The 15,495-nt window shown below is 47.3% G+C and overlaps 1 protein-coding gene across 1 annotated transcript in view; it reads left to right on the top strand.

Moving 5' to 3' along the window:
• The window catches only part of CAPN9 (calpain 9), a 48,935-nt gene extending 45,323 nt beyond the window's left edge, over nt 1-3,612 (top strand). Inside the window, exons 19-20 of the mRNA XM_045011525.1 lie at nt 827-885; nt 2,006-3,612. Of these exons, the coding sequence (XP_044867460.1) occupies nt 827-885; nt 2,006-2,032 (86 nt within the window). The 3' untranslated portion in view covers nt 2,033-3,612. The remainder of the gene's footprint in view (nt 1-826; nt 886-2,005) is intronic.
• The last annotated feature ends 11,883 nt before the right edge of the window (nt 3,613-15,495 follow it).

Raw genomic sequence — 15,495 nt, 5'->3', positions numbered from 1 at the left:
CACCTGGGCCCCACTGCAGAGTCCCATTACCATTGCACCCTCAACCCCCCAACAAGCCGTTGTGCATCCAGATCCCCTCCATACCCAGATACCCCACTGAGCTGCCCACACCCAGATTGCCCCACACAGAACCCTCTCAACCCACACCTGGATCCCTCCACACTAAGCCCCTCCATATTTGGATCCTGCCTTGCTGAGCCTGCCTCCCACACTTGGTGCGCCTGGCATGGAGGGGCAGGGCCCTGGGCTGTTTCTGGGGAGGGCCCAGTCCTTGCACTATGTCAGGGTTGGGTGCAGCCTCACCGCTGAGTCCGTGTCCTGTGGGGAGGGAGGGAGAGCTGCATAGTGATCTTCCACCTCTGTGCCACCAGTGGGCAGTGCACCCCAGTACCATGCTGGAGCCTCCACATTTATTTGACAAATAAAAATTTACTGAATTTTGCAGAATTTTAAAATATTGTGCACAGAGTTTTAATTTTTTTGGTGCAGAATTTTAAATTTTTTGGCGCAGAATGCCCTCAGGAGTAAGACATGTATCCAAACACCTGGGTGTGTCTCACATCCAAACGGCCAACTTTGGATTAATTTCTGAAGTCCATACTCAGACAAAAGTCCCAGTGAAGTCAATGGTCGTTTTGCCTTCTCAGGGACTTCAGTTTTCAACCCATTCTAAGGGTTCACTTGTGATCTAAGACTTTATAGAAAGCCAGATCCTTCCTCTCTATGGAGCAGTCACAAATGGTGCTTCACAGTGGGATAGGTTGCTTATGTGCATGAATGTGAATGGGGACTCTGTGTAACTGTGATGTCCTAATGTTTATTTCAGGGGTATTCCTGGCACTAAGTAAGAAAAACAGAGAATTCATTAACCTGAATATAAATGAGGTATGATCATAACTTCATATAAAAACTGACAGCCTGGAAATCTGCTCTAGAACTTTGTCACTTTTTAAAAATTGGGAATAATCCCGGCCCTAGTGAATTCAGTGGGGGTTTTGCCATTGACTTCAGTGGAGCCAGGATTTCACCGTTTCTGTATAACTCTGTCTCCTCCAAGCTGATTTCCCACCTTTTCGCCCCATTTCATATTCACTGCTCCCTTTCCCTCCTCTTTCTGGGTTCTCTCCTCCTTACTCTCTCTGGGCCCAGTTCACTGCTGGGGTAAATGGGTGATTGGAGCAAAATGCCTCCTGGTTCTTCCTAAGTCATTGAGGATCCATACCACCCTTTACTGTAGGCTGTGCCTGACAGGCAGCTGCTGCACTTTGTACTCTTGTTACTGTGCTGATCCATATCTTCTCATTGTTTCCTCGTGCACCTGTCTGATGTGCCATCTGTTCTCCCACATTTCACATTTCAGTTATGAGCTCTTTGGGTCAGGGTCTGTCTGGTTGTTAGATGCTGGTACATTGCCTAGCACAATAGGAATGGAAGCTTTTAGGTGCTACCACAGTATAATAATAAAAATAAATAATCTAATTCTTAGAGATCTACAATGCATTCCTTTTTTAACTAAAGACCGTAATGTTGAACAAGTTCCATGTTGGGGGGGCAGGGGTGGCGTGGTGTTCAACTTCTGTCTCTGCTACTGGGAATTATTACCTTTTCCTTTTTTGGCATCCCAAGATTTCTTTCCTTGTAATAATTGGGCTAAAATGTTACTCTTATTTACACTGTTGTAAATTCAGAGTGACTCCAGCAAAGTCAACTGAGTTATTTCAGATTTACATGTGTAGGTGAGAGAAGAATTCATCCTGTTGCCTTTCTTCTAGTCATGAAGAAGTGCTTGAATCTCGCCATTAACTTTGCTGACAAAAATGTGTATTAACTAAAACTAAACTAGGGCACTAGCTTGTTGGCACAAGAATCAAAATTCCCCTGCATTGTAAGGCACTGATTCAAACCAAGATGGTGCTGTTACAAGGACCTTTCCTCTGGCACATGGGGTTTGATGGTGGTAGCAGGGATTATCAGTCATAACTTTTGGTCTTTATTTCTCTGCTAGTTTATCACCCTGACAATGAACATTTGAAGCTGTCCAACCTGGATTTCAGCAGGCTCTCATGATTGTGCCACTCAACCTCCAACCAAAGAGCTGTTACCCTTTCCATACAAATGTATACAGGCGCTGTGGTGCAAGGGGAACACTTATTCTTCCCACCCTTTTCCTCCTCCACCCCCATTACATTACTGAATAAGATCTTTATGGGATGAAATTTGTTTTATTTTGTATAAAGGTTAATATTGATTTACAGTGTAAATATGCCCTTGAATGAGGCATGTGCACATTTCAAGCAGCCTAAAACTGACAGTGGTGAGTGACCAAGGCCTTTTATGAAATATAATCATGTTCAGCCCCAATATACTTATTTGTTGCACCACGGAAACCCACTCATTAAGAATCCTCATGGTTGCTTGTCTACAGTTTAGCTGCTTTTGAAGGTATAGTAGCCTGCAGAACTTCATTAAAATGGTATTGACTTCCAAGTGGATTTTGCCCAGCTAACACTGGGCCAGCGTTATAGAAGAGCATCCCAGAGTGTTGCAAATCAGGGAGCATTAGTGGAGTGATAGATTTACTATTAACATTCATCCTGGAACATTTATACCAGGGGGACTGTGATTCTGGCTTGCTCAGAATGATGTTTAATCCAGTGGCTGGCCCTGTCTACAACACTCACTGAGAAGCAAATTATTTCCTGTGACTTTCCTCTGTTCCATCCCCTAATACCAGGCAGACCAAAGCGTATCCCACGAGGCAAATAAGTTTCACACCATTCTACAGTGCAGCCTGTCGGCTGTGTTCATCTTCAGTATGAATGTGTGGCACCACAGGTGCCAGCTTGCAATGCTCCAGCTTGACCTGAGCAGCTAGGACCCGTGTTCCACACAGGAAGATAAATGGCTGCATTCTGCTCCATTATATGAAAACTAGGTCTAGCCAGTGGCAAGTGCCATTCCCTAGCCTTGCAAGTCTCTGCTCCAGCCCGAACCACAACTTCAAAGTGCTGTCTACACAGCTATTCTTACAGCGCTAGCATGAGCTCTGCTAGCCCAAGTCTGTCAACCTTGGCAGGGAGGCTCATTCCCACACGCTCCAAATTGCTGTGTAGACGTACCATGTCAGTCAGTTTCAGATAGCTTTGGTGTCCAGTGTTAATTAGAAAATAATAAAGTCAAAGGCCAAGCAAATCTCCATCTACCCGTTCAGGTTGGTTCCCTCTAGTATATCCATAACTTGTATTTGCTTTGTAATAAATCATCTCTGCTGGGTTTGTTTTCCAAATCATTTCTCGTGGCAAAAGAAACATCTGTAGAGCAGCTTCTTCTTTCTGAAGGTCCAAGTTTTGTCACACTGACGTAGCCATGGGTTTATTTTTGGAACTGTGGGGTCCCACAAACCGTTCGGAAAGGGAAATCAAGCTTTAACACGCATGAGGTTAAAGCAATAACATCACGAGGAGTGGTGATGTTTAAAACAGCCACTTCTCTGACTTTCAATGAATTATCCTGTGCCTGGGTAGAAGATGCCTCTGGGGACGCTTACAGAATTCGGTAAACCAAGATATGCAGCCCACGGAGTGTGTTTATTTTTCAAATGGTAAGACTTTGTGCCTCTCTGGCAGCCCTGGGAGGAAGTCCTCTAACTTTGGAAAAGTTTGGATTAGGATCTAGAATTCAAACTCTCAGTTTCAACATTTTTCAGATCTTTGATTTTAATTCTGCCCACTACAGAGATAGGACATTTGGATCTGGAGTTCTAATAGGGACCTTCAGTTCAGGCCCAACTCTAGCCAACATCCATTCACCCCCACAGTTAAAATCAAACCTACAGCTACATGGCTGGCTAGCAGACCTATATGTAGGGTCAGGGCTTTGTTAATATTTATTGCTGCCTTGTGTAACATTGTTACTGCCACAATAGTATCAAATGATGCAGAGTAGAGAGAAGTCACACTGAGGGGTATCTTATCTTCACTATATTTGGCTATTTCTCTACCCAGAGCCAGGGGTGTCTTGGGGAAAACAGGCCTGATATGAGAGATTGAGACATGTCAGGGAAGAGCCCAAGGGTGGCTTTAAAAACATCTCTCTCTGCATTTAAAAAGAAAAAAAATGGCAAAATAGAGACACAAAAAGCTTCCTCCACCCAGTTTGAAGCCACGCCTGCTGCTTGAATCACAAGGCAGCAGAAGAGCTAACAACCGAAACCTTGCTAGTCAACCTAACCTCCCACACAGTGCTTAATTTGTGCCAGGGCTGAGCCCCGGCACCTCTAAGTTTGGCAGTTCCTAGCCCTGGCCCCCCTAGGCTTGGCGCATCAGTGATGAATGTAAAAGAATTGCTTGAGCCCTGGCACCTCTTTCGTTACAAATTAAGCACGGCTCCCACATCCAGTTGAACAGACTCAGGATTCCAGCTCTCATGGGTTCTTATCTGGCCCCATCACCAGCACCTCACAGTCTGTATTGTATTTAGCCTCACAACACTGTTGTGAGGTAAGTGCCATTGTCCCCATTTTACAGAGGAGCACAGAGAAAGACTAAGGCCCAGATTCTTAAAGATACTTAGGAGACTAGCTGTCTAGCCTGCCATTTAGGTGCTATGGCTATTTTCAAAGCTGCCACCTAACTTCATAGGTGTCCACATCCCCTAGATGCCTACATTTCTGGCAGGTGGTGTTTGCAATGCCACCTAAGCGCTGACCCCACCTCACAGCTAGCAAGCTGCTCAGAGCCCTAGCTCAAGCCAAAGCAGGATTCTCAAACTAGGTGCTCCCCCACAAACACACCCCTGTCTTGTCAGCAGGGCCTGATTCCATAGGCGTGCTTAGAGCACACCTGTTACCTGCCAGCCCCTGTATCAGGAGGGCTGGAGGCAGGTCACTGATAGGTGGAGGGGAAGCAAAGCACCCCCACAAAAGACACACGGGAGTACAGGGCAACGTAGGGTGAGTGTGAGAGGTATTGAGCAGGAGACAGGCGGTTTTGGCTTCTAGAGTGTGGGCTGCCCCAGCGACTAAGCTGGCTTAGGTGCCTTGCTCCATGAGAGGGTTCAGCACAGAGGATCCTGAGCAGAGGGAGGTGCCTGTCTCAGGCCCATCAACCAGGCACCCTAGGTCAGCTCCTTAGGTGCCTACGCCCATCTCCTCTCCCCCTCTGCCTCAGCATTTCACTCCTGGCTCGTTTCAGTGGCTGCCAGCTTCTGAAAACCCCTTCCTTAGATGCCTACATCTCCCTGTGTACAGTACGGGGAGCCTGGGTGCCGAACTCGGGGCTGAGACTTCCACTGGCCATCGGGGTGCCTGGGCATAGGCATTTCAAGGCTCAGCAGAGCAGCACCTAACTACCTTGGAGGTTCTGGGCCCAAGGTCACCCAAGAAGCCTGTGACAGAGCAGGGAATTCAATCCAGCTCTGCCAAGCCCCAGACTACTACCCCAAGCATTGGACCATCACCCTCTCTGCATGAGAACGAGGCCCATTCTCAGAAGGGAGAAGTGACCTCACACGTAAAGCTGCTGAGCGCGCGCACGGCAAATTTTGTAGTTCCCTACAGTTCTTATTGTGATGTCAGCTGGGCTGTGAGTGAGAGAGAGGGAGATTGTGAGTCCAGCTCCTGATTTTGCTGGCTTTCCGGAAAGGCGGGGTAAGCACACAGCTCTGGATCTGGCAAACTACTTTGCATAGCTCTGAAGATCATTTGAATAGCTCAGTTTCTAATGTGTCAGACACCCAACTTTTTAGCAACCACTGCCTCATTCTGGTGGCCCTGCCTGTCTGCGGATGGAACTGCTAATGGAGCTCGTCACAGAGATATTTTTTATAATTATTTGATTAACAATATTCACACAGCTGCAGTGGTTAGTCAGATCAATGAGCCTTCCTCCTCCTGCAGAGAGCCCAAAACCAAACCTGTTTATAAAACCTCAAACTGCTGGATGATAGCTGAGCTGCCTGCTGGAGCCATCATGAAGAATCCCCTAGCTACCACCTGAGCTGGAACAAGCGCTGTACCAGGGGAAAGAATTGTGCCCAGGTCTGGAAGGTGTCCAGTCTGAAGAAAAAACTTACTGAAGCATCTCTGAGAGTGAGATTATCTGTATTCAGTTTGATTAGACATAGAGTTGCACGTTTTATTTTATTTTGCCTGGTGACTTACTTTGTTCTGTCTGTTACTAGTTGGAACGACTTAAATCCTACTTTCTGTATTTAATAAAATCACTTTTTACTTATTGATTAACTCAGACTATGTATTAATACCTGGGGGAGCAAACAACTGTGCCAGCAGAATTTGCTATCACCTGATTTCTCATGAGCTGAGTTATGTTGTCCTATCAAGGCACTCAAAGAAAATGCCACAGTTCCTAAAGCATTTGCTAATTGGTTTTTAAGCAAAGCACACTTCTAAATTGAAAGGCATAGTATCAACTGGAACGACAATCAATTAGTCAAAAAAAAATTAAAAGTAGGTTCATTCTATGCATGCCCTGGAGTCCCTCTCCCAAATTTGAGGCATTACAATTAGATTGTCTTAACTTTTAAAATGCTTTGTTCCTCCCCAATTAGTGTGTGAAAGAACCATGCAAATACCAGGAGAAACTGGCTAGTGTGACAGACCCAGGCCAGTGGGGTACAGGAGTCTGGTAGAGGGCAAATATACTGGTCACTGGATGAGTAGTTTTCTGTTCCCTGAGTGACCAGAGCAGGGGCTGCAATAGAGGAATCAGGAACCTGCTAGAACCAATTAAGGCAGACAGACTGATTAGAACACCTGCAGCCAATCAAGGCAGGCTAATCAGGGCACCTGGGTTTAAAAAGGAGCTCACGTCAGTTTGTGGTGGGTGTGTGAGGAGCTGGGAGCAAGAGGCACAAGGAGCTGAGAGGGTGTGCTGCTGGAGGACTAAGGAGTACAAGCCTTATCAGACACCAGGAGGAAGGTCCTGTGGTGAGGATAAAGAAGGTGTTTGGAGGAGGCCATGGGGAAGTAGCCCAAGGAGGTGTAGCTGTCATGCAGCTGTTACAGGAGGCACTATAGACAGCTGCAATCCACAGGGCCCTGGGCTGGAACCCGGAGTAGAGGGCGGGCCTGGGTTCCCTCCCAACTCCTGATCAGACACAGGAGGAGTTGACCTGGACTGTGGGTTCCACCAGAGGGGAAGATCTCTGAGGCAAGCAAATCTGCCAATAAGCGCAGGACCCACCAAGGTAAAGGAGGAACTTTGTCACACTAGCTAAAAAGACAGTACAGAGGAAATAGTGAAACTGATTATATTGAAGTGCGCTCTCAGGCCTGGTCTACACTAGGACTTTAATTCGAATTTAGCAGCGTTAAATCGAACTAACCGCTCAACCGTCCACACCAGAAAGCCATTTAATTCGAACTAGAGGGCTCTTTAGTTCGAATTTGGTACTCCACCCCGGCAGGTGGAGTAACGCTAAATTCGACATGGCTAGTTCGAATTAGGCTAGGTGTGGATGGAAATCGAACTTAGTAGCTCCGGGAGCTATCCCACAGTGCACCACTCTGTTGACGCTCTGGACAGCAGTCGGAGCTTGGATTCTCTGCCCAGCCACACAGGAAATGACCCACGAAAATTTGAATTCATTTTCCTGTCTGGGCGGTTTGAATCTGACGTTCTGGTTGCACATCGGGGCGAGCTCAGCAGCACCGGCAGCAATGCAGAGCTCTCCAGCAGAGGAGTTCATGTAATCTCTGAATAGAAAGAGGGACCCGGCATAGACTGACCGGGAACTCTTGGATCTGATCGGTGTGTGGGGCGAGGAGTCTGTGCTTTCGGAGCTGCGCTCCAACGAACGGAATGCAAAGACCTACGAGAAGGTCTCCAAAGCCATGATACAGACTGAGGATACAGCCGTCATGCAACGCATCGCCGCGTGAAAATCAAGGACCCCAGACAAGGCTACCAAAAAATCAAAGCGGCCAACGGACGCTACGGAGCCTGCCACCACTGCCCCACCAGTGACCATGGACTCTGATGATGGGACAGTGTCGACGGACAGTTCCTCGACGATGTTCACGGACGGGGAAGATGAGGAAGGGTTTGTGGAGGACGAGGCAGGCGACAGCGCTTACAACGCTGGTTTCCCCGACAGCCAGGATCTCTTCATCACCCTCACGGAGATCCCCTACCAACCCTCCCCGGCCAGGAACCCGGATCCTGAATCAGGGGTAGGAGCAGTCGGTAAGTGCTTTAACCATGTTAACTTTTATTCTTAATATAACAGGAATCTGAAGTGTGTGAAAAGGAGGTCTCTGTATATATGGTGATAGAACAGAAATCCTCCTGGGAGAACGCCACGAAGCTCTCCTGCCGTTAATCGATAAGCATCAGCAGGAGGTTCCTGGGGAGAGCTGCCTTATTGGGTGCTCCGTGATAGCACACTTTTCCGCGCGAGGCTTTCATGCGGTATTCAGGGAGCACTGCCTCCCAGAGCACGGCTGCATAGGTCCGTGGTTCGTGCTAGATTTCACGCAGCATGCGCTCTCTATCTCCTTCAGTGCCTGTCCTCACGGTGATCTCGCTCGGAGACTCCTGCATCTAAGTAGGGGAAGAAATGTTACGTTACGCCTGGTCCAAAGTATTTTTAATAAATAAACGGACAGACGGCATAGCACAGACTCAGCACGCAGCTGCGTGACGAGCGTAACGGAAAGCCAAAGAATCAAATGGACGCTCATGGAGGGAGGGGGGAATGAGGACGCAAGGTATCCCACAGTTCCTGCTGTCTCCGAAAAGCATTTGCATTCTTGGCTGATCTCCAAATGCTTCTAGGGTCAAACACAGTGTCCGCGGTGGGACGGGGCATAGCTCGGCAATTTACGCACCCCCCCGACCCCCAGAAGTTAAAGGGAAAACAATCCTCTGTTGACTCTTTTACATGTCACCGTATCTGTACTGAATGCTGCAGATAGACGCGATGGTGCAGCACTCAACACCAACATCCTTGCTCCCCCCACGCTATGGATGGCTGATGGTACAAAACGATGGAAATCCATCCTCATCATCAGCCTATTGGCACATGGGGCAGTGCAAAAGGGCTGGTAACCATGACAACCGTACCAACTTGCTTGGGACCGGTCGGTCAAGGCCGCCTGTTGCTAATTTTTCATGGTAGATGGTGCAGTATGGCTGGTAACCGTCCTCATCATTGCAACAGGGGGCTGAGATCCATCAGCCCCCACCCTTCATTGTAAAGAAAAGATTCAATTGCCCCTGGACTAGCAGAGGGATGAGTGGCTCCCTCCTCCACACCCCTTAATGTCATCTCTGGACTATCATTGCAGCTGGAGGCTTCCTTCCACTCATTTCTCACAAACGACTACCTGTGTCTTATTCATGCATTCTATATTACTTCATCACACAAGTGGGGGGACAATGGTATTGGAACCCAGGAAGGCTGGGGGAAGAACGGAATGAACAGCTGGGGTTGTTTCAGGAGCACACCCTGTGAATAGCGTTCAGCTCAAAATTTATGCAGGATTGGACAGAGAGCAGCTGTGGTCTCTGGTTGTATGATACAGTGGTTCTCTAGTACACTTGCACATAATCTAGGCAGGACTGATTCTATTTTTAGATACCCAAAAAGGAGGGATTGACTCGGGGAGTCATTCCCAAATTTTGCTTTTGCGCCCCTGGCTGATCGACCAGGGGCACTTATGACAGCACCAAATGGCGCAGTGCAAAAGGACAGGTAACCATGACCATCTTATTACCGTCTTCTTACCAGTTCATGGTATGGTAGACGGTGCAGTATGCCTGGTAACCATCGCTGCTGTCATGCAAAAGCATAAGCATGCTGCTGTGTAGCGCTGCTGGTCCGCCTCTATCAGCGGCATACAGTACACATACGGTGACATACACAAAAGGCAAAATAGGGTCCATTGTTGCCACGCTATGGCGTGTGCCAGGGCATTTCATGGAAAACGTGATCGAAATGATTGTCTGCCCTTGCTTTCCCGGAGGAAGGAATGACTGGCGACATTTACCCAGAATCCACCGCGCAAATGATTTGTGCAACAGCAGGCACAGGGGTCTCAACAAAAAATTCACAGAGACAGCCTAGACTCAGTTAATTGTTCGCAAAAAAGTATCATTGCAAGGAATTAACTAACTGTTTCCCATCTCACAGCTTCCACTGTCTCCAGACCTTCCACAGCATCCACCTCGCAGAGGCTGGCGAAGATTAGGCGGCGAAAGAAAAAGACAAGGGACACGATTTTCGATGAATGTGTGGGCTGCTACCTAGCCGAGGCGGACCAGCAGAGGCAGTGGAGGGAGAAAGTCTCTCTGTACCAGCGCTCACACAGCGAATGGGAGGAGAGGTGGCGTGAGGAACACAAGCAGGCGACTCAAGCAATGCTTGTACTACTGAGGGAGCAAACGGACACGCTCCGGCGACTTGTGTATGTTCTGCAGGACCGCTGCAGGACAGAGCCCCGGCAGTATCTCTGCAACCGCCCTCCCCCGCCACAAAGTCACATACCCCCCTCACCCTAAATAACCAGGAGGATGCCCGCCCTGGGCCGTGAATACTGTCACTGCACCCCAGCAGAGTGCTCAAGTAACCAAAAGCTCTCATACCCTACGTTTGCATAAGTCCTTCCCTTCCGGACTCAAACAAGTCCCAATCCCAGTCCCATCCCATAACTGTGTACTTAAGTAATAAAAATACTTTGCTGTTAAGTACTGTTTCCGTCATGTTTCCTCACTGAAGACTGTGTTTGAATGGGGTGCGTGGGGAAGTGCGTTGCTAATTGCATAGGACAGGCACCTTTCGCAGGGTACAGACACGGGGGCCGGATCAGCAGCGGGTAACACACACAGTGCAGTCAGCAGGCACCGTGGTCGGTATGGGAGGTGGTTTCCAGGTTCTGTGTGGGCGGTGGGGATGTGACTTTTTAGCGGGGGAGGTCGGGTACAGATCTTATACAGCGGTCCTTGTTGTGGACCGCTGAGTCACGCAGCAGAGGAATCTGTATCCGTCCTCCTCCGCCACAAGGCCACATAGCCGCCCGCACACAGAATCCCAAAAAGGAGGGATGGCAGGCTCCGTTGAAACAAGCAGTCCGGCAATGCGGACCGCTGTAGGAGCAGGAGCCTGTCATTCCTTAAGTTTAGAGGCGGTCTTTACATCAGCGCACACCCTACCCACCGCAGTCTGCGTTCCAGTTTCGACCCTTTAACGAAAAGTCATGAATAAAGAAACCTCTCCTCAGTAACAGTGTGACATGTATTTTATTTTTACACGTGTCTTGGAAGTGGAGGAAACGGGGAGAACGGGGTATTTAACCGAAGAGGAGAGTCAACAGTAACTGGGTAAAGAAACAGGGGCAGGTTCAGCTTCTCTGTAAAGAAACTGAACAGTCACAGGTCTCGCTGCTCGCTGCTCGCTGGTATTTGAAGAGTTCCTTGTCGCTGTCCCAGGCGCCTGTATAGGGCTTCATGAGCAAGTGCATTAGCGGGCAGGCTGGGTCACCGAGGATCACTATAGGCAAATGCACATCCACAACAGTTATTTCGTGGTACGGGAAGAAACTACCTTCCAGCAGGCGTCTGAGCAGCCCACAGTTCCTGAGAACACATGCATCAGGAACCTTGCCCGGCCATCCGACGTTCATGTTGGTAAAACGTCCCCTATGGTCCCCCAGTGCTTGCAGAACCATTGAAAAGTAGCCCAATTTCTCAGCAGCTGAATGTGGAAGAGGTGGACGATAAAGTGCGAGGAGGAGAAAACGGCGAGGATCGCAGCGGGCTCCATGCTTGCAGTGCTGTGGCGTCCACGCTGTCACTGACCAGAAAAGTGCACGAACAGATTGCCCGCAGGCGCTTTCAGGGAGGGAGGGAGTGAGGGCGTGATTGACGGTTCAATGACGACAGTTACCCAAAACCACCCTCGACACATTTTTCCCCCAGCATGCATTGGGGGGAAATCCCAGAATTCAAATGGGCAGCGGGGACTGCGGGAACTGTGGGATAGCTTCCCACAGTGCACCGCTTCGAAAGTCGACGCCGGCCCCGTGAATGTGGACTCAGAAGTTCGAATTAGTGTATTTAGTATGGATACACAAATTCGACTTCATAAGGTCGAATCCACAAATTCGAATTAAGTAGATTCGAAATAGTCCTGTAGTGTAGACAAGGCCTAATGCAAAAAGTAACAAACTGGAAAAATAGAGAAACATAATTTGTTCTAATTTTGCAGTTATCATGAACTGTACATAAAAAATGTCAGACTGAAGTATGACTTTAAAGTTGACAGCGCTTCTTTGAGACCTCCAAGTATTATAAAAAAGAGGCCAGAAATTACATTGAAATTGAACACTATAATTGTCGGGAGTTATTTCCAATAATTGAAATGATTAGAGAAGAAGAGAGAATGAGATTACATTGTCTTTAACTATACACTCATAGATTAAAAAGTAGAATCATTCTGTTTGAAAATAAATAATCTTGCTTCTTCTGGAAGCACACCAAAGAGCAAAAGGTGCTTTGCAATGATACCCAGCAACGGCGGAATGCAGGACCTACGGAAATGAAATACCGATGCCTACCAGTAGTTCTAAATCCATCAGCTAGCAATGGTGGTGGCTAGCTAGCTGACCTCTGTGGGCTGTCCTGTGTATAAACGTGTTATAACTCCATACCAAGAAAGTAATACCGATTCTCACTGGCTGATCCTTATGTGAGCCTTCCAGTGAAGTCAACTCTGCACAGGTGCAGGGGAGTCTGCCTGCATAGGTCAGATTGTAGGAATGGGGCCTGTTTACCATTTTAAACATTACACAAAAACAAAAGACCCTTTCCCTCTCCTCGTGTCCCTCCCTGCCCATAAAAAAGGCACAGTCTCCATATTAGCAAAGTATGACAGAGGGAAATTAGCATTGACTTTTAGCTAGACAACGGCCAGAGCCAGCATCTCAGCCATTGCTGAATCCCTGTATAATGCTGTGCCCCCCCCCCCCCCGTGCTCTCTGCCAATTGGCACAAAGAGGTTCCTGGGTCAGGGTGACACTGCAACTTGATTATTTATCCTGCAGCGCACAGACAGAAGGGTGGCTTCTGAGTCCATTCCAGCTTGAAAACAGATTGTCTGGTGCCACAGTGCAATGGATTTGCCATGTTACTTCATATCCTGGAGCATGTTGTGTCACTGAAATAGAAATGGGGTCAGTGATTAATCAGGCAGCTCTCAGTCACAGCCACCATATGTTGATATGACGGATGGACGGTTTACAAATATTTATCCTCTGGAAAAGAACTTATTGAAAGTTCTAGCAGGACACAATTCCCAGGCCAGTTAGAACAAAAGTAACTAGGCATGGACTCTTTCAGAATTGAGTGTGTTCTTTATGGAGGCTAATATTCCTAGCATTCGGCTGTCTGATCCAAAATGTGTGTGACTAGATAGTGCTAAATCTAAATAAGGGATATGAAGGCTCAGACAATAGTGGCCTGACAGATTTTTTTGTGTCAAGGGTGTGCCACACATGGGTGGTATGGGTGACACAGTGAAGATATTTGAGGGAGAAGGGGTTAAGCAGTCAATCAAGGCTGGAGGAGCCAATGGGGAAGGATGCACTCTGGTGACAGTGGATCGATCAAGGGGAGCTAAATTGTGAGAGGCTTTGAAAATAAGCATGAGATGCTTGCATGTGATCCAGTGGAAAAGAGGGGGCATCACTGGTAGGACTCAAAGATGGGGGTGATCTGGCAGAATGACAGGCTAGGAAGGTGACCTTAGCAGCATCATTCTGACTGGGCCTGGGTCAGGGTGCAAGGTTACAGTAGTTTAAGGCTAGAAGGGAGACGGTTGTAGTCCGGATGTGAGCTGATAAGAGCCTGGTTGGGAGTATGGGTGTGAATAGAAAGGAAAGGCTGGACCCCCCAGCTGTTGTGTAGGAAGATACAGCAAGATTTAGCAATGGCCCAAAAGTGTGGGGCTCGAGAGAACGGCTGTATTCAGCCCTGTGAAAGACACATTGGAAGATACAGCTCCTGCCCTGCAGTCCCTCACAATCTAAACAGGTAGACAAAGACTGGAGACAATACACACCAGGAATCCCGCAGGATGGGGCTAACTTGGCATTTCTTTCTGTTTGGTTGTTCTGCATTTTAATAAAGAGTTGCTAGAAACATTTTTACTGGTATGGTTGATGTTTGTGGGCTTCCCAGAAGTGGGTTTTAAGGCAGGATTTGATTGGTTTGGTATTTTATCAGTTGATTTGGTTTTGGTTGAAGCCTATGACAGAGGCTGCTGCCTCTGCAGGGTCTCCGGCTGTGTGACAAGTTAGATGAGGACAAGCACTAAGTAATAAATGACGAAAGCAGCTTTGCAGTGATTCATTGAACTGTGTGGCAAAACCCTTCCTCACAAGAGAGGAAGATTTAAAAGTTCCTTTAAAATTAATCCAGGAGGGTGACCAAAACCATACCCACATCTTTCACTGACACTGAAAATCACATTGAGAAAGGTGAGAAATAGAATATGCTCGATACTGTCACAATAGCCAACAACTCTCCTTAGTCAAGAGTCCAACTTCCCAAAGGGCTTAGACATGAAACCGTTAACATCTCTCAGCCAGAATCTAATGTACTGTACTACAGAGATGTAATCATTCCTTCCAGATACAGGACATTTCAAGCCCTTTTCTGAGCCAACAAAAGCTGTGGTAAAAATTCCTGAACAAAAACAGGTTCATGACTGCGTGTCTGAACAAAAGAGTTACTGTACAGTTTGCATAAACCCCAGGAGGGGATGGGAGTAGGGGTGGGGTGGGGTGTGTGTGTGTTCAATGCAGAACCAAATTAGTACAGAGCTAAATCTGACATTTAAACCCACAAGAAACTGGCCAATTCAAAAATATAGTTCCCTCAGCAATCTAAACGCTGCAAATATTTCTTTACAGGTCTGGGTTGGCTGTGTGGTGGTATAGCCTAGACAATGCATTATAGTGTGCTTTATTATGTAGTTATGTTGAATGAGTGAAAATCATAAATAGCCACAATGGGCACCCAACTTGAACACTTTTTTCTAAAGTACATCCATCCATATCTAAGCACCTAAGTATAAGAGGCCTGATTTTTTTCAAGCCATTGAGCATCCACAGGTCTCACTGAAGCCAAAGGGAGTTGTGGATGGTAAGTACCTATGAAAAAATCAGGCATTTATAGTATGTGCCTAAATATGGACATTAGGCATAGACATTTAAACACTTGGCCTGTTACCTGGAAAAAGTTACATGAAATGTAAATTGTGTAGGACATTGACAACATATTAAACAAAATCAATGAATGGGTGTTTTTCCAGTCCATCAATGTCTGGATAAACAATAATCTGGTTGAAATTCTATCCCCATTGAAGTCATTGTGACTTTTGCCACTGGCTTCCATGAAGCTAGGATTTCACTCACTATATATAGTGCTTTCATTGCTTTTAAAGCCGTAATGGATTCTTAGTATCCCTTAGATGGTG

This window comes from Mauremys mutica, chromosome 3 (genome assembly GCF_020497125.1).
Source record: "Mauremys mutica isolate MM-2020 ecotype Southern chromosome 3, ASM2049712v1, whole genome shotgun sequence".
Classification (NCBI taxonomy): domain Eukaryota; kingdom Metazoa; phylum Chordata; order Testudines; family Geoemydidae; genus Mauremys; species Mauremys mutica.
The sequence above is the reverse complement of the archived record's forward strand: the minus strand, read 5'-3'. Positions and strand labels throughout refer to the sequence as shown.